Source organism: Malaclemys terrapin, chromosome 8 (assembly GCF_027887155.1).
Source record: "Malaclemys terrapin pileata isolate rMalTer1 chromosome 8, rMalTer1.hap1, whole genome shotgun sequence".
NCBI lineage: Eukaryota > Metazoa > Chordata > Testudines > Emydidae > Malaclemys > Malaclemys terrapin.
In genome coordinates this window covers 55,444,869-55,463,762 of record NC_071512.1, presented here as the reverse complement: position 1 = coordinate 55,463,762, position 18,894 = coordinate 55,444,869, and the positions used below count along the sequence as shown (strand labels likewise).

Genomic DNA, 18,894 nt, shown 5'->3' with positions numbered 1-18,894 from the left:
GAGCCATGATGTATTGAGGAGCTGGTCTCAGAAGCCCCCTGATAAACATTCCACAAACAAATAAGGAAGAGAGGTTGGCATGGTTACACGTAGTAACTTCCACTTTGAGTGAAAATAAGATTTATTGTTCCTTGGGATAAATATTGAGCTCTGTTTGGCCTGGATCAATACATCTTGATATGCATCTCAACAGACATCAATGGGCTTGATTCACCACTCAGATCAATAGAGCCACATAAAACTGCTATAACAAAATAGAGAATCAAGGCTCCAAATCTTCATTTTATATGCAGGGAAACGGAGGCACGGCAGTTGCATGACTTGACCAAGGTCATTCAACGATGGAGTAGAGAGAATAGAACCCTAGACTCCTGACTCTCCGTTTTCTATTCTAACTATTAAAGAAAATAAAACAAACTCTCTCTCTTCATAAAAAAATGACTATTTTGATTAAAGGTGGTAAGTCAATTAGAAAATTGCCACATGAATATTCAGTGAGGAATCCAAGGTGTCAGAGGGAGTGACAACCACTTCAGTGCTAATGTCTTAGTATCATTTCATAGTTTGGTTCTTAAATGAGCTGGTACTAAGTGCCAGGCTGAGGAGTGAAAATTGTCCCTGATCCCTAGGACAATGTACTCTACACCAGTCACTCCACTTCACATCTGAACTCTAGTGAGTATCACCCCCGAGCCCTGACTGCAGCTTCTCTGCGTTGTAAGTGCTCAGTTCAGCCCTGGTGTAAAGCCACTGATGTCAGTGAAGTTACATGAGAGATGAATCACTCCTCAATTTGCTTTCATCTCCGAACCTGGCTGGGAGCAAATTCGCAAACCAGAATGACTTTAGTTTAATTTCTGTTTTGAAGGGTTGAATATTTTTTTGGGACGTGGTATAAGGAATCTAGTGTGTTTATCGTGGAGAAAGTGCAATTGATGGATATGACCCTGATTTGACTTTCTGTATTCAGTAGCAGATGTACGGTTATGGGACTTACCACGGACGGGTTTTCATGTACTATCTAGGAGGGAATGAAGGGAAAGGCTCTAACTGTTTTGAGACCATCATGCTGATTGAAAATGATCTCCAACATAGGAAGATAGGAATTGCCAGATCAATATTAATCCATCAATTCTTGTCTTCTGCTTCAGTTACAGTACCTGTATCATTACCTGATGTTTCACACAAAAAACTCCCCTAGACAATTGTGCAGCACTTTACCTGGAGGAAGATTCCTTCCTGACCTGATCCAGTGTACACCATGAAGCATGACAGCTGCCTGATCTGTGCAAATGCTCACCAAATAAAGGTATTTTAATATCAAATTTTGCCTCTCATACAGAACCACTGATGAGCCACTACCTGAGGCTGAGAGGAGTAACGTGCAGCATACGTGACACGGCTAACACATCAGAGAAAGAGAGGATGAGGAAGAGGCAGTCTCAGCTTACCCCCACTGAAGATACTGGATGTTATAGGTGATGCCTTAGCAGGGAGTGGAGAGAGATTTTTTTTTATCTTCGGGTACCTGCGGAAAGATTCCATTGCCTTCCAGTTACAGTATCTGTAGGGGAAATGTTAAGGTCAAGGACAGACAGCAAATCAAGTCTAACACATTTGAGGAATACAGCTAGCAATAACGTCCCTTTCGGACTTACATGTTCTTTGGAAGAAAGGAAGGCGAGAAAGTGCCCAACACCCACCTCTGCACCCCCCTCACCCAGTCCAAAAGCGAGGGATTTTTACCTTTTCCAGAAGTGTATCAGAACCGGGAAGACGTTCAGCAAGGCCACGTGATAGAGGCTGCGATCCAGGACTCCTTTGGAAACTAAATTCCGGATTAAATCTTTCTGGCCCTCAGAAATGTTCACCTGGCCACAGAACAGAGACCACTTCACAAATGGGCCAGAAGGCACAGGTGGCATCCCTACTGAATCCCAGAGAGAAACACCCCTAGTAACTCCCCCTGCCCTCGCACCTTCCAGGATTCTACATTCCACTTATAGAGCCCTGGTCACAGTTCAGAGCTCTCCAAGCAGGGTCTTGGTTTATTTCCTGGCTAACTAGCCAAAATCCAAAGGAATCCCCTTTCTGCCCCTTCCCTCACCATGCTTTTAAAAGGGATTTAAGAAGAAATGTGGTTAAAACACCAGTGTGCCATGGGGAGGTGCAGCGTAACGGGGAGGGAGAGTATGAGTGATCTCTAGTGAATACAGACCAAAAGGCTCTTCTCTATTGATCGTAAAGCCAGCCACTGTGTCTCAGCCCTGACCAGAGGGGCCAATGTCTCTACATGGTCATTCGGTCGCCATGCCCACTCACTCACTCTCTCTGGATTACCAATTAGCGTCAGTTGTGAGAGTGGTTTTGGTGATCATGGACACTCTCCATTAGGACCTGGATTGAAGCTAATAACTTACTTCGCACAATGTCAAAGTCATCAGAATTGCAGTATGTTCAGCCGGAGCAATTGAAACCTGGGTCCCATTATTAATTCCCTGAGCCAGATATCCCCCAGTCCATAAGGCTCTCAGGTGATGATTTGCAGGCCCCAGGCCTCCCTGGTAGTGAGCGTGCAGGGCGTGTTACAGCCTCCTACCCGCAGTTTAGGAGCGACTTCGGAGTTCAGGAAGAGTTTGGTGATTGTGGCCACTTTGGTCTTAAGAAAGGTGACGTCCCTCTCGGTGTACATCCCGCAGGCTGCGAGCACTGCAGCTGAATCAGCCAGGTGACAAAACCTGCCAGGACAAATGGAAGGGGATGTCTAAGAGAGAAGCCGTGGGTGTGGCTGTCTCCTCAGACTCTGATACAACATATGGCCTTTAGCTGTGATTTTCTAAGCCACGTCGGGGATTTTGACCCACTTCCCACTAACATTCACCCCCTGCCCTGTGGCACGTCTTCCTCCAAAGAGGGTGTGATAGGGTGTATATGCCACACTGGTATAGAAAGGGCTAACTGGAGCCAGAGAGCAATGAATGCATCCAGTTGCACCTGGAGGATGGGCCAGGTCCAATTAAAGATGAAGCCTAGCTGGGAAGGATCTGGGAGTTATAATGAGGTGAAGGAGCCACAGTGAGAAGGTAAGAACTGCAGTCCCTCTCTGGTCAATAGAGAGGCCTGTGGGCCAATGGCAGGATTTCAGGGCAGTAGAGGAAAGAGGAAGCCCAGGGATGGAGATGGGGGAATAGGCCTTGGGGATCCTCTCCTGACACGAGAACCCTGGAACAGGCCAGGAGAGACACTGGGAAGACAGAGGGGTGGAGCAGTCCCTCCGAAGGGAGCTCTGACCAAAAGGAACAGGACTTCCAGGGGGAGAAACTCGGGGAAGTATCGCTCACAACAAGAAATGGAAAGGACTCAGCCCAGAAAGGGGCAGCAGGAAGTCCAAGGTAGGAAGCACTCAAATGAGGAGTCTGGGGGAGTGGACCTTGTCTGCTTCCACAGGGTCCCTGGATTGGAACCCAGAGAAGAGGGAGGGCCTGGGTTCCCCTCCTGGCCACTGAGGAAGGTGGCATGATACCTCCATACAAAAAGTAGGGACTCTGGGAAACCTGGAGACAAGGGGTGTAAAGATCACTGGGCCTAGAGTCAGGGCTGGAAACCTGACCTAAGGACATCAGGCTGGTGTTTGCAGGACTTTCTGCTACCCCGGAAGGGGTGGGACTGGATGTGGCCTGGCCAAAGGGTTGAGTCACCGGAAGAGGCAGACCACCACTAGGCTGGAACAGCTGTCCCGCAATGGGTGCCAGACCAGAGCCTGCTACACCACACCTGGCCAGCGGTGAGTCACTCTATGACAGAGGGGGTTGGGGGATGGCATAAAGGTTCCCAGATACTTTCATAGGGGCAACTACACCTCAGCAGAGGGATTGTCTTGTGCTTCCCACCTCTGCCATTGGCCATCACGACATCCCCGTGGCAGCTCCAGCAGGAAAATACCAAATGTCAAACCAGGAGCAGCAGCCAGTAGTGTGTAACTAGCCCGCTCTCTGCAGGCCACCAGCAGTGCACGGGTCACAGTTAGGGTAACGCAATGCAGACACAGGCAGCATGGCTTAACTTGTCCCCCCCCTTAAACAACCTCCTACCATGGAGACACACAGCTTGTGTCACCGCCATTCCTGTGCTGGCTGGGAGAGTGAAAGCGAGCGTCTTTCAGTGTTCTGTTACTGCTGCTCCCTGATCAGCCAACAGGTGTCGCTGCAGAGCACTCAGCAACAGGTACTCATTCACACCAAAGACTCCCTTCTGGCTGTGCAAAGGGGGCTTCTTTGTGTAAAGGAACGGGCCTTTGAGTCTTGTCTCTTTGCCCTGGGAGCTGAGTTCAGTACCTCCCAGCACCACATCACTGCAGTGTAAGCAACAGATCAGCTGAGTGCCCAGCAGACTAGCGTGCGGTGCTGCTCTGTCTGAGCCAGCCCAACAGGCCAGGGATTTTATCCCTGCAAGACAGGAAGAACCCCAAGGTATTTGAAACAAACGGACAGGGCGGGCAGGCTTACTTCTCAATCTCCAGGTAAAAACTGAGGTCGTTGACCAGGAAGTTGATGGAAATGTGCCGCTGATTAAAGAGCCGGCGCTTCACCTGTATCACCTCCACATCCTCTCCCGTGCTGGCAGTCGGCACGGCCTGGCGGGGGCTAGCCATGGCAATGGTACTGCGCATGGAGCTACTGGGCAAGTCTGAGTGAGGACAAGGGAAGACCTGAGCAACTCATCTCCCTCAAGCTCCTGCAACCCAGATGTTGGGTAAATTGAGAGAGAGACAGTGCGTGGAGGTGACAGGGCCAGCACTAATGGGATTGATCCACACCTCATTCAATCCCACGTGTGTCTCTCTATCAATTTACCCAATCCCCCGACAATGCAATCCTGTACCCGGCCTAACCCCCACCTAAAGTGCTCTACTCTTCTGTCTATGGTTCGCTGCTGGTGTCTCTGGCCCTGTAATCCTCAACCTGTACACTTCCCCCAGTACACACAGGGCTCATCCAGAGCCCTTCTAGTGCGCATTACTCTCTAATCCCCATACCCCTCCTGCCCCCCCAGCACTACCCTAAATCACAAGGAAAGAACTTACATTAGTGCTACGCCCTAAACCACCACATGGAGGAAATGCTCACAGCTGACGCCAGGTACTAAGTCACTGCACAGACTTACTGAACATTCAAGAAGCAGCTGGTGGGTGCTGTCTTCAGATGCGCTGAAAACGTAAGGCGTAGGCAGCTCCCAGGTGGGTTATGCAGTACAATTAGTGCTTTAAACAGTTAGGACCTGATTTTTCATTATAGTGCCTAATGGGTGCCTAAATTAGGCTGCCCAGCTCCTCGCATGGGTGCTCAAATAGCACGAGCTGCATAAAATGCCACTTTGAGTGGCCAACTGCAGAGCTGCCTGCCCAGGTTAGCAAATGGGATTTCCCCTTCTCCAGTGGCTAACTTCTTGCTGGGTTGGAGCAGATTTTTGCTATGGAGAGAACAACCCAGCTGCTTCACTCGCTCTGAGCCAGCTGGTATTCTGGCCTCTTATATGCCTCCAACAGAGAACTCTCGGGTAAGAAAATGACAGCAGGGGACAAGCTGCCAGGTTTCTGCTATTGCCTCCCCTAGAGTCTGCTCACCCCAGGTGGCAACAATGGTAGGAAGGAGAATGAGCGGGGTCTGGACGTACTTTCTTTTTGATTTACGAGCTCCCTCCGGAGAAAGTCCTCAAAGTCTTTGCGGGATTGCCGATTGTTCATCTCCCTCCGGAACTTGCAGATGCTCCTGATGAAAGCCTGGAGCACGAACCACACTCTCTTCTGTGGGCAAAGAGCATGGAGGGTGTCAGCTTATGTACAGCACTTGGAAAGGAAGCAAGGCAGGGAACGGAGGCAGTAAGTAACTATGGGCCTGATGGGAATGCCTTCAGACTAATTATCCTGATTATTCCCTGGGGATCTGTGCCCAGGCAGACCTGCCACTCTGAACTAATGCATCAAAATGAATCCACACATTATGTGGAATTACTGACCCCACGGAGCCACAGTCATTGCTTTTCAATGTCATAGATTCATAGATTCATAGATTATAGGACTGGAAGGGACCTCGAGAGGTCATCGAGTCCAGTCCCCTGCCCGCATGGCAGGACCAAATACTGCCTAGACCATCCCTAATAGACATTTATCTAACCTACTCTTAAATATCTCCAGAGACGGAGATTCCACAACCTCCCTAGGCAATTTGTTCCAGTGTTTAACCACCCTGACAGTTAGGAACTTTTTCCTAATGTCCAATCTAGACCTCCCTTGCTGCAGTTTAAACCCATTGTTTCTGGTTCTATCCTTAGAGGCTAAGGTAAACAAGTTCTCTCCCTCCTCCTTATGACACCCTTTTATATACCTGAAAACTGCTATCATGTCCCCTCTCAGTCTTCTCTTTTCCAAACTAAACAAACCCAATTCTTTCAGCCTTCCTTCATAGGTCATGTTCTCAAGACCTTTAATCATTCTTGTTGCTCTTCTTTGGACCCTTTCCAATTTCTCCACATCTTTTTTAAAATGCGGCGCCCAGAACTGGACACAATACTCCAGCTGAGGCCTAACCAGAGCAGAGTAGAGCGGAAGAATGACTTCTCGTGTCTTGCTCACAACACACCTGTTAATGCATCCCAGAATCATGTTTGCTTTTTTTGCAACAGCATCACACTGTTGACTCATATTTAGCTTGTGGTCCACTATAACCCCTAGATCCCTTTCTGCCGTACTCCTTCCTAGACAGTCTTTTCCCATTCTGTATGTGTGAAATTGATTTTTCCTTCCTAAGTGGAGCACTTTGCATTTGTCTTTGTTAAACTTCATCCTGTTTAACTCAGACCATTTCTCCAATTTGTCCAGATCATTTTGAATTATGACCCTGTCCTCCAAAGTAGTTGCAACCCCTCCCAGTTTGGTATCATCCGCAAACTTAATAAGCGTACTTTCTATGCCAATATCTAAGTCGTTGATGAAGATATTGAACAGAGTCGGTCCCAAAACAGACCCCTGCGGTACCCCACTCGTTACGCCTTTCCAGCAGGATTGGGAACCATTAATAACAACTCTCTGAGTACGGTTATCCAGCCAGTTATGCACCCACCTTATAGTAGCCCCATCTAATTTGTATTTGCCTAGTTTATCGATAAGAATATCATGCGAGACCGTATCAAATGCCTTACTGAAGTCTAGGTATACCACATCCACCGCTTCACCCTTATCCACAAGGCTCGTTATCCTATCAAAGAAAGCTATCAGATTGGTTTGACATGATTTGTTCTTCACAAATCCATGCTGGCTATTCCCTATCACCTTACCACCTTCCAAGTGTTGGCAGATGATTTCCTTAATTACTTGCTCCATTATCTTCCCTGGCACAGAAGTTAAACTAACTGGTCTGTAGTTACCTGGGTTGTTTTTATTTCCCTTTTTATAGATGGGCACTATATTTGCCCTTTTCCAGTCTTCTGGAATCTCTCCCGTCTCCCATGACTTTCCAAAGATAATAGCTAGAGGCTCAGATACCTCCTCTATTAGCTCCTTGAGTATTCTAGGATGCATTTCATCAGGCCCGGGTGACTTGCAGGCATCTAACTTTTCTAAGTGATGTTTAACTTGTTCTTTTTTTATTTTATCCGCTAAACCTACCCCCTTCCCATTAGCATTCACTATGTTAGGCATTCCTTCAGACTTCTCGGTGAAGACCGAAACAAAGAAGTCATTAAGCATCTCTGCCATTTCCAAGTTTCCTGTTACTGTTTCTCCCTCTTCACTAAGCAGTGGGCCTACCCTGTCTTTGGTCTTCCTCTTGCTTCTAATGTATTGATAAAAAGTCTTCTTGTTTCCTTTTATTCCCGTAGCTAGTTTGAGCTCATTTTGTGCCTTTGCCTTTCTAATCTTGCCCCTGCATTCCTGTGTTGTTTGCCTATATTCATCCTTTGTAATCTGTCCTAGTTTCCATTTTTTATATGACTCCTTTTTATTTTTTAGATCATGCAAGATCTCGTGGTTAAGCCAAGGTGGTCTTTTGCCACATTTTCTATCTTTCCTAACCAGCGGAATAGCTTGCTTTTGGGCCCTTAATAGTGTCCCTTTGAAAAACTGCCAACTCTCCTCAGTTGTTTTTCCCCTCAGTCTTGATTCCCATGGGACCTTACCTATCAGCTCTCTGAGCTTCCCAAAATCTGCCTTCCTGAAATCCATTGTCTCTATTTTGCTGTTCTCCCTTCTACCCTTCCTTAGAATTGCAAAGTCTATGATTTCATGATCACTTTCACCCAGGCTGCCTTCTACTTTCACATTCTCAACGAGTTCCTCCCTATTTGTTAAAATCAAGTCTAGAACAGCTCCCCCCCTAGTAGCTTTTTCAACCTTCTGAAATAAAAAGTTGTCTCCAATGCAGTCCAAGAATTTGTTGGATAGTCTGTTCCCCGCTGTGTTATTTTCCCAACATATATCCGGATAGTTGAAGTCCCCCATCACCACCAAATCTTGGGCTTTGGATGATTTTGTTAGTTGCTTGAAAAAAGCCTCATCCACCTCTTCCACCTGGTTAGGTGGCCTGTAGTAGACGCCTAGCATGACATCTCCCTTGTTTTTTGCCCCTTTAAGCCTAACCCAGAGACTCTCAACACTTCCGTCTCCTATGTCCATCTCCTATGTCCATCATGTCACTGGGCTTCAGTCAGATCCCTGGGGGACATTGCCGTTAAATGAATTTCCTGACTAAAGTCAGTGGGGCTCTGAGTGGGCACAGGGGTCTGTTTGCACAGATGAGCTTACAGCCCAGGGGCTGTAGACATTAACGCTCTTGTTCTGGACAAAGACAGTTTGTTCTGCAGCCTTGCATGACCCCTCAGCCCACTGGCATCAACACATTCACAGAGAAAAGCATCCCCTCCCCACTCTCGGGCCTGTGCTCTGGGATCTAGCTGGGGTATCAGCAGGTGGAGTGCAGGCCATCCTTACTTACCAGCTTATCCTTTATGAAGGATCCCCTTCCCTGCCTCGTGACGAAGTGAGTGTCAAAAATAGCGCTCCCAGGGTACAAATCTTGGTACATCTTAAACCTGCCAGGATGGAAGAGTATTAGAGAAAGCAGAAAGAGCGAGGAGTACTTGTGGCACATTAGAGACTAACAAATTTATTTGAGCATAAGCTTTAGTGGGCTAAAACCCACTTCATCGGATGCATACAGTGGAAAATACAGTAGGAAGATATATATACACAGAGAACATGAAAGAATGGGTGTTGCCATACCAACTATAACGAGAGTGTGACGGGTTGGATCACAGAAACCCCCTGGGGAGCTGCCACCCGATGTGCAAAGACTACCTCTGCTCCTGTTTTCCCTGCCAGCTCAGGACTCCAGCACCCTGTCTTGCTGAGCCAGACACTCCCGTCTGCTGCAACACAGACCCAGGGTCTGAATCACTTGTCCCAAAGCTGCAAGTTTACCTGAAAACAGCTCACAGAAGTGTGCTTGTCTTTAGCACTCAGATACCCAACTCCCAATGGGGTCTAAACCCAAATAAATCCGTTTTACCCTGTATAAAGCTTATGCAAGGCAAACTCAAATTGTTTGCCCTCTATAACACTGATAGAGAGATATGCACAGTTGTTTGCTCCCCCAGGTATTAATACATACTCTGAGTAAATTACTAAATAAAAAGTGATTTTATTAAAAACAGAAAATAGGATTTAAGTGGTTCCAAGTAGTAACAGACAGAACAAAGTAAGTCACAAAGTAAAATAAAATAACATGCGCAAATGTATGTCTAATCAAACTAAATACAGATAAGTTCCTCACCAGTTCCAGAATGCTCCCTTTTACAGGCTAATCTCCTTTTAGCCTGGGTCCAGCAATCACTCACATCCCCTGTCATTTGTTCCAGTTCCCTTCAAGTATCCGGGGGGGTGTGTGAAGAGGCTCCTTCCTTAGCCAGCTGAAGACAAAATGGAGGGGTCTCCCACGGGTTTAAATAGACTCTGTCTTGTGGGTGGAGACCCCTGTCCTATGCAAAGTCCAGCTCCAAGATGGAGTTCTGGAGTCACCTGGGCAAGTCACATGTCCCTGCATGACTCAGTCTTTACAGGCCAAAGCCATTGTTTACATGGTATCTTGCATGTCTCCCGGAAGACTTCTTATGTGGAGTGGAGTATTCCAAGATGCATTGTTCCCCAAGTGTTTCCTGATCAGGTACTTAACCTGGCGAATTCCTTCCTAAAGAAGCTGACCAAATGCCTCCCAAAGCTTACTTAGAAACCAAGCCAGCATACAGCCCACATTCTTAACCTCAAGTAGAAAATGATATATATGTACAAATAGGATGAATAGATATAGTAGATCATAACCTTTACGGAGATATATTACATGGCACAGGCAGAGCAAAACATATTCCAGTTATGTCATACATACATTTATAAGCACCCCCTCCCCATAAAGCCTTATGGGGTACACTGTTACACCCTCCCCCTGAACTTACTGCCAGAGACTTGGACACTGTCCATGGCGGAGGCAGTATCTGTAAAATTTCTGTTTGTCTTTGGTCACACTCCTTTTCAGTACCTTGAAACCATATGATGTCACTCCTAGGGGTTCTAGCCCGTTTTGGGGTTCCTGGTCCCCAGGTGCTTGCAAACAGGTTGGGATGTAGTATTGCTAACAGAATGCAGACAGCAATATCTGTTAAAGTGGAGGTGTCTTGGCATTTAGTCACCAATGCCATGAGGCGGTGTGCCTCAGTTTCCCCTTCTACACAGCAGCATGGGCCTGTTATGCTTTTGCTGCTTTTTACAGGTATGGGCTATAAAGTAACATGCTGGTGGGGCTGTCTTGTCACCATTCCCAGCATGTACAACAGCTTCTTCCACAAATTAGGTATGTCCCACATCTTTAAAGGGTTTACCACTAGTGTGAATTCTTTTGTTTTATCCCATAGGTGAATTAGTAAAAGACACAAGGTTAACAGCAAATCTACGGTGGACAGGCTTCGTTCACTCAATTTGACTTGTTTAGCATCTATTGCATTTTCCCAGTTCTCTGTGCCCTCTGGTAGACACTCTGATGCAGATTCCTCTGCCTCTTTGGGGAAGACTTCTAGTTTGGGCATGTGCTTGGGTCTTTGGCCAGGAAAGGGTGTACTACAACCATGCTTGTCCTCGGCCCCTCCCTCTGGAGTTTCTCTGGGCTGGGCCCTACACCCTTGTGAAGTTCCTCCCATGAAGAGATTTCCCCCCCCCCCCTTGTCTTGGAGAGAGAGTTTTATCTCTTGCAAGTGTAGCAAGAACAGCAGCTTTCCCTGGGGTGTTCTGGACCCCTTTGGGCACCCCACTTTTTGTTTCCAATGGGTCAGCTGGATGGACCCCCTCATCCCGGAGACCTGACCTCCAGGTTTCCCTTAAAACCTGATCCACAGGAGAGGGGGCTGGCATTTCGAATGCAGACTTTTCACCCTCCTCCTGGGAAAGCCCCTCCCCACAAAAGGTGGGTGGACTCTCTGGCCTCCCTGACCTTCCATCTGGGCTTCCCTCTTTGGGCTCCTCTCTGGGTCGGACACTCTGGGTCGGACACTCTTGTGTCCCCTGAAAGGGAAGGTGATCCTGCCCCAGCTGTGGACTCACAGCTACCAGCTACGACAGACCTCTCACTGGCCAGCAAAATCCCTCCCCTTCCACTCGGGTTGGGCTGGCACTCAGCTACAGAGTCCTTGGGGCCTGTTCCCACCACAGCGGTCCCCAGGACCCCAACTTCCATCTTTGGGACACACGCCTCTGCGCACCCCAGGGCAGGCCTGGCCCCCTGCTGACCTGCAACTTCCTGGCAGTCAGCAGCTGTGGTGGCCTCCTTGCTACAAGGAGGTACATTACCCTCTCCAGGGGAGATGATTACGGGACAGGAGCTGGCTTCATCCAGCTCCTCCCTCTGGAACTTCCCTTGAGCCCCGGGACTATAGGAACCGGCTACAACCAGCCCTGCCCCCGAAGCTGCATCCTTCACTGCTGCCGGGGAATCTAAGGGTATGTCTACACTACGAAATTAGTTCGAATTTATAGAAGCCGGTTTTATTGAAATCGGTTGTATACAGCCGATTGTGTGTGTCCACACATAAAATGCTCTAGGTGCTCTAGTCGGCGGACCGCGTCCACAGTACGAGGCTAGCGTCGACTTCCGGAGCATTGCACTATGGGTAGCTATCCGACAGCTATCCCACAGTTCCCGCAGTCTCCGCCGCCCCTTGGAATTCTGGGTTGAGATCCCAATGCCCGGATGATGCAAAACAGTGTCGCGGGCGGTTCTGGGTACATGTCGTCAGGCCCCTCCCTCCCCCGTCACAGCAACGGCAGACAATAGATTCGCGCCTTTCTACCTGGGTTACCTGGGTTACCTGTGCAGACAACATGGAGCCCGCTCAGCTCAGCTGAGCTCACCGTCACCATATGTCCTCTGGGTGCCGGCAGACGTGGGACTGCATTGCTACACAGCAGCAGCTGCTAACTGCCTTTTGGAGGTAGACGGTGCAGTAGACTGGTAGCCTTCATCGGCGATCTGGGTGCTGGCAGCCGTGGGGCTTGCCTTTTGGCAGTAGTTGGTGTATTACGACTGTTAACCGTCCTATTACAAGTCGGGTCATCGCACATTAGCAGAGTCTTCCCCGAGCAGCCGATCGTGCAATAGGCCTGAAGACCATCGTCATACACCGCCCAGTATTTGCTGCCAAGCACCCAGAAAGATGCCGAGGGCTATCAGTCACGCTGCACCGTCGTCTTAAGATGTAAAAAATAGATTTGCTCTGTATTCATTTGCTTCCCCCTCCCTCCGTCAAATCAACGGCCTGCTAAACCCAGGGTTTTCAGTTTAATCTTTGGGGGGACCATTCTGTGTGACAGTTGTTTGTGTTTCTCCCTGATGCACAGCCACCGTTCTTGATTTTAATTCCCTGTATCTGTACGCCATGTCGTCACTCGGCCCGCCCTCCCTCCTTCCCCTAGTCCGTCAGATACTACTTTCGCGCCTTTTCTTTGAATTCTGGGTTGAGATCCCAATGCCCGGATGATGCAAAACAGTGTCGCGGGCGGTTCTGGGTACATGTCGTCAGGCCCCTCCCCACTCGTCACAGCAACGGCAGACAATAGATTCACGCCTTTTTACCTGGGTTACCTGTGCAGACAACATACCACGGCAAGCATGGAGCCCGCTCAGCTCAGCTGAGCTCACCGTCACCATATGTCCTCTGGGTGCCGGCAGACGTGGGACTGCATTGCTACACAGCAGCAGCTGCTAACTGCCTTTTGGCGGTAGACGGTGTAGCATGAGTGATAGCCATGGGGCTGGCAGCCGTAGGGCTGCATTGCACCAGCCCCTTGCCCTTTGGTAGGCGATGGTATATTATGATTGGTACCCATCGTCGTCGTACTGGAGTGGCTGTCAATCATGGCCACCTGGGCAGACATGTTTCGATGATGATGGCTACCAATCGTAATATACTATTTTCTGCCAATTGCTCAGTATTGTCTGCTAAGCACCCAGAAGAGGCCGAGGGCGATGCTGGGTGCTGGCGGACGTGGGGCTGGCAGATGTGGGGCTGCATTGCTACACAGCAGCAGCCCCTTGCCTTTTGGCAGACGATGGTATATTATGACTGGTATCCGTCATCGTCATACTGGAGAGGCTATCACTCATGCTGCACCGTCGGCTGCCAGCTTAAGATGTAAAAAATAGATTTGTTCTGTATTCATTTGCTTCCCCTTCCTCCGTGAAATCAATGGCCTGCTAAGCCCAGGGTTTTCAGTTTAATCTTTGGGGGGACCATTCTGTGTGACAGTTGTTTTTCTCCCTGTTCCTGTACCTGTACGCCATGTCATCACTCGGCCCTCCCTCCCTCCCGCCCTCCCTCCTTCTCCTGGTCCATCAGATATTACTTTCGCGCCTTTTTTCTGACCAGGCGCCATAGCTAGCACTGGGATCATGGAGCCCGCTCAGATCACCGCGGCAATTATGAGCACTATGAACACCACGCGCATTGTCCTGGAGTATATGCAGAGCCAGGACATGCCAAGGCGAAACCCGGACCAGCCGAGGAGGCGATTGCAGAGCGGCGACGAGAGTGATGAGGAAATTGACATGGACATAGACCTCTCACAAGGCACAGGCCCCAGCAATGTGGAAATCATGGTGTCACTGGGGCAGGTTCATGCCGTGGAACGCCGATTCTGGGCCCGGGAAACAAGCACAGACTGGTGGGACCGCATCGTGCTGCAGGTATGGGACGATTCCCAGTGGCTGCGAAACTTTCGCATGCGTAAGGGCACTTTCATGGAACTTTGTGACTTGCTTTCCCCTGCCCTGAAACGCCAGGATACCAAGATGAGAGCAGCCCTCACAGTTGAGAAGCGAGTGGCGATAGCCCTGTGGAAGCTTGCAACGCCAGACAGCTACCGGTCAGTCGGGAATCAATTTGGAGTGGGCAAATCTACAGTGGGGGCTGCTGTGATCCAATTTGCCAGGGCAATGAAAGACCTGGTGATAGCAAGGGTAGTGACTCTGGGCAACGTGCAGTCAATAGTGGATGGTTTTGCTGAAATGGGATTCCCAAACTGTGGCGGGGCCATAGACGGAACCCATATCCCTATCTTGTCACCGGAGCACCAAGCCACCGACTACGTAAACCGCAAGGGGTACTTTTCAATGCTGCTGCAAGCCCTGGTGGATCACAAGGGACGTTTCACCAACATCAATGTGGGATGGCCGGGAAAGGTACATGATGCTCGCGTCTTCAGGAACTCTGCTCTGTTTCAAAAGCTGGAGGAAGGGACTTTCTTCCCGGACCAGAAAGTGACCTTTGGGGATGTTGAAATGCCTATCGTGATCCTTGGGGACCCAGCCTACCCCTTAATGCCATGGCTCATGAAGCCGTACACAGGCAGCCTGGACAGTAGTCAGGACCTGTTCAACTACAGGCTGAGCAAGTGCCGAATGGTGGTGGAATGTGCATTTGGACGTTTAAAAGCGCGCTGGCGCAGCTTACTGACTCGCTCAGACCTCAGCGAAAAGAATATCCCCATTGTTATTGCTGCTTGCTCTGCGCTCCACAATATCTGTGAGAGTAAGGGGGAGACCTTTATGGCGGGGTGGGAGGTTGAGGCAACTCGCCTGGCCGCTGATTACGCGCAGCCAGACACCAGGGCAGTTTGAGGAGCACAGCAGGGCGCGGTGCGCATCAGAGAAGCTTTGAAAACGAGTTTTGTGACTGGCCAGGCTACTGTGTGAAACTTCTGTTTGTTTCTCCTTGATGAACCCTCCAAACCACCCCCCCCGACCCGGTTCACTCTACTTCCCTGTAAACCAACCACCCCACCCCACCCTTCCCTCCCCTCCCCAATTCGAGCATCGCTTGCAGAGGCAATAAAGTCATTGTTTTTTCACATTCATGCATTCTTTATTAGTTCCTCACAGAAGTAGGGGGATAATTGCCAAGGTAGCCTGGGATGGGTGGGGGAGGAGGGATGGAAAAGGACACACTGCATTTTAAAACTTTAACTCTTATTGAAGGCCAGCCTTCTGATGCTTGGGCGATCATCTGGGGTGGAGTGACTGGGTGGATGGAGGCCCCCCCCCACCGTGTTCTTGGGCGTCTTGGTGAGGAGGCTATGGAACTTGGGGAGGAGGGCTGTTGGTTACACAGGGGCTGTAGCGGCGGTCTCTGCTCCTGCTGCCTTTCCTGCAACTCAACCATACGCTCGAGCATATCAGTTTGATGCTCCAGCAGATGGAGCATTGCCTCTTGCCGTCTGTCTGCAAGCTGACGCCACCTATCGTCTTCAGCCCGCCACTTGCTCTGTTCATCCCGCGATTCAGCCCGCCACCTCTCCTCTCGTTCATATTGGGCTTTTCTCATCTCCGACATTAACTGCCTCCACGCATTCTGCTGTGCTCTATCAGCATGGGAGGACATCTGCAGCTCCATGAACATATCGTCCCTCGTCCTACGTTTTCTCTTTCTAATGTTCACGAGCCTCTGCGAAGGAGAAACATTTGCAGCTGGTGGAGGAGAAGGGAGAGGTGGTTAAAAAAGACACATTTTAGAGAACAATTGGTACACTCTTTCATTAAAAGGTCGCATATTTCGGCTTGCAGGCAGCCATGGTAGGCCACAGTGTTTTGGCTTTTTTAACCTTCTTAACATGCGGGAAAGGTTGCAAACAGCAGCGCATTTCCCATATCAAGGATGAATTGGGTTGTCCATTTAAAATGGGTTTTCAATGTAAAAGGAGGGGCTGCGGTTTCCTGGTTAACATGCGGCACAAACACAAGTAAACCACCCCACACACACACACACACGATTCTCTGGGATGATCACTTCACCCCTCCCCTCCACCGCGTGGTTAACAGCGGGGAACATTTCTGGTCAGAAGAGCAGGAACGGGCGCCTCTGAATGTCCCCTTAATAAAATCACCCCATTTCAACCAGGAGAGCTTTCTGGAGATGTCCCTGGAGGATTTCTGCTCCATCCCCATACACGTTAACAGACTTTTCCAGTAGATGTACTGGCCGCGATTACCAGGGCAAATTAATCATTAAACACGCTTGCTTTTTTTTTGGTAATGTTTACAAATATTTACAAAGTTACACTCACCAGAGGTCTCCTGTGTGCCCTGAGGGTCTTGGGTGAGTTCGGGGGTTACTGGTTCCAGGTCCAGGGTCACAAACATATCCTGGCTGTTGGGGAAACCGGTTTCTCCGCTTCCTTGCTGCTGTGAGCTACCTACAGTACCTCCATCCTCATCTTCCTCGTTCCCCGAACCATCTTCCCTGTGTGTTTCTCCAGTGAGAGAGTCATAGCACACGGTTGGGGTAGTGGTGGCTGCACCCCCTAGGATCGCATGCAGCTCCGCGTAGTAGCGGCAAGTTTGCGGCTCTGCCCCGGACCTTCCATTTGCTTCTCTGGCTTTGTGGTAAGCTTGCCGTAGCTCCTTAATTTTCACACGGCACTGCTGTGTGTCCCTGTTATGGCCTCGGTCCTTCATGGCCTTGGAGATCTTTTCTAATACTTTTCCATTTCTTTTACTGCTACGGAGTTCAGCTATCACTGCTTCATCTCCCCATATGGTGAGCAGATCTCGTACCTCCTGTTCGGTCCATGCTGGAGCTCTTTTGCGATCCTGGGACTCCATCACGGTTACCTGTGCTGATGAGCTCTGCGTGGTCATCTGTGCTCTCCACGCTGAGCAAACAGGAAATTAAATTCAAACATTCGCGGGTCTTTTCCTGTCTACCTGGTCAGTGCATCTGAGTTGAGAGTGCTGTCCAGAGCGGTCACAATGAAGCACTGTGGGATAGCTCCCGGAGGCCAATAACGTCAAATTCCGTCCATACTACCCCAATTCCGACCCGCAAAGGCCGGTTTTATCGCTAATCCCCTCGTCGGAGGTGCTGTAAAGAAACCGGTTTAAAGGACCCTTTAAGTCGAAAGAAAGGGCTTCGTTGTGTGGACGTGTCCAGGCTTAATTCGGTTTAACGCTGCTAAAGTCGACCTAAACCCGTAGTGTAGACCAGGCCTAAGAGACACTCTCCTATTCCCCCAGCAGTCCGTGTGACTTCACCCCCCCCCCCCCCGGGGGCTTTTAGCACAAGATTCCTTCTCACTGCTAATCAACCCTGGGACAGATTCTGCCACACTAAAGAAATCATTCCCCAGTAGAAACGGTGCAAAATTGTGTACTACCGTTGCAACCGTCAGCCTGCAAATCCCGAGTTTGCATGTGTACTTTAGCTAAAGGTGCAAGGACTTTGTAACCCCCTACCAGCTCTAATTCTGCCATTTTACCTGGCAACAAATCCTTTTCTTGGATCAGGTCCCTCCTGAGCACAGAGATCTCAGCACCCGTGTCCCTTAATCCAAGAAGCATTTGACCATTCAATTTAATAGCATGCATATGCTCATTGCTTGGTTGTCTGGAAGCAAGCTTTACAAATCCTGTGTGGAAAGAGGCCACAGCCTGGCTCTGAGAAGCTGCAGCTTCATGAGTTACTTGTTGCCTGTTTCCACTCAGCAAGGGACACTTATTCCTCAGGTGCTCAGTGGACTTACAATGATAGCACCTCTTGGGCTCCTCTGCTTGCACAGGAAATTTGGGACGAGTACCAGGGGAATGGGGGGGTGACCGCCCAGCCTCTTTTTTCCCAGACCCAGGGGTAAAACGATGATTTTGCTTTTCCCCAACCTTATACCCCTCTGCCAGTGGTTTATGTTTGATTGCAGCTTGTGCTTGCTCATAAGAGTCTGCATACCCAGCTAATTCACCCACTGCATTTACCTTTTTGTCCCACAAATACTGTTTTACCTCATCACTGCACATATTCAGGAAGTGTTCCTGAGTAACGAGATCACACATCCGTTCAAAGCTTATAATGCCTTTCCCCCCCGCACCTATTTATCTACCAAATCTCTCATTTCATTGGCATAAGCCACATTACTTAATCCAGATCCCCTCTTAAGGCTCCTGAATTTAACCCTGTAGGTTTCAGGTGTAACCTGAAACTGTTTCAAAACCAGCTTCTTAAATTTACCATAGTTTGAAGCATCATCAATAGGCATCTTATTGAATATGTCCAGAGCTCTGCCCGTCAATTTTGCTATCAATGTGGTCATCTTCTGATCTTCAGGGATGGCATGGAGGGTGCACAGTCTCTCAAAGGTGACGAAATATTCGGCGATATCGCTGGACTCATCATACTGTGGACATAGTCGCTCCCATTTGTGGATTTTTGGGGAAGTGAAGCCAGCAGGGGGAGGGTTTTGTCTCCTCAACACCATAACAGCCAGTTCATGTTTCTGGGCCTCCCTCTGAGCCTCCATAGCCCTCTCGTGGGCAGCTG

At 49.2% G+C, this 18,894-nt stretch overlaps 1 protein-coding gene across 1 annotated transcript in view; it reads right to left on the bottom strand.

Moving 5' to 3' along the window:
- The window catches only part of RGSL1 (regulator of G protein signaling like 1), a 51,898-nt gene that overhangs the window by 4,375 nt on the left and 28,629 nt on the right, over nucleotides 1–18,894 (bottom strand). Inside the window, 6 exon segments of the mRNA XM_054038747.1 lie at nucleotides 1,452–1,564; nucleotides 1,747–1,871; nucleotides 2,600–2,738; nucleotides 4,506–4,686; nucleotides 5,674–5,803; nucleotides 8,988–9,084. Of these exon segments, the coding sequence (XP_053894722.1) occupies nucleotides 1,452–1,564; nucleotides 1,747–1,871; nucleotides 2,600–2,738; nucleotides 4,506–4,686; nucleotides 5,674–5,803; nucleotides 8,988–9,084 (785 nt within the window).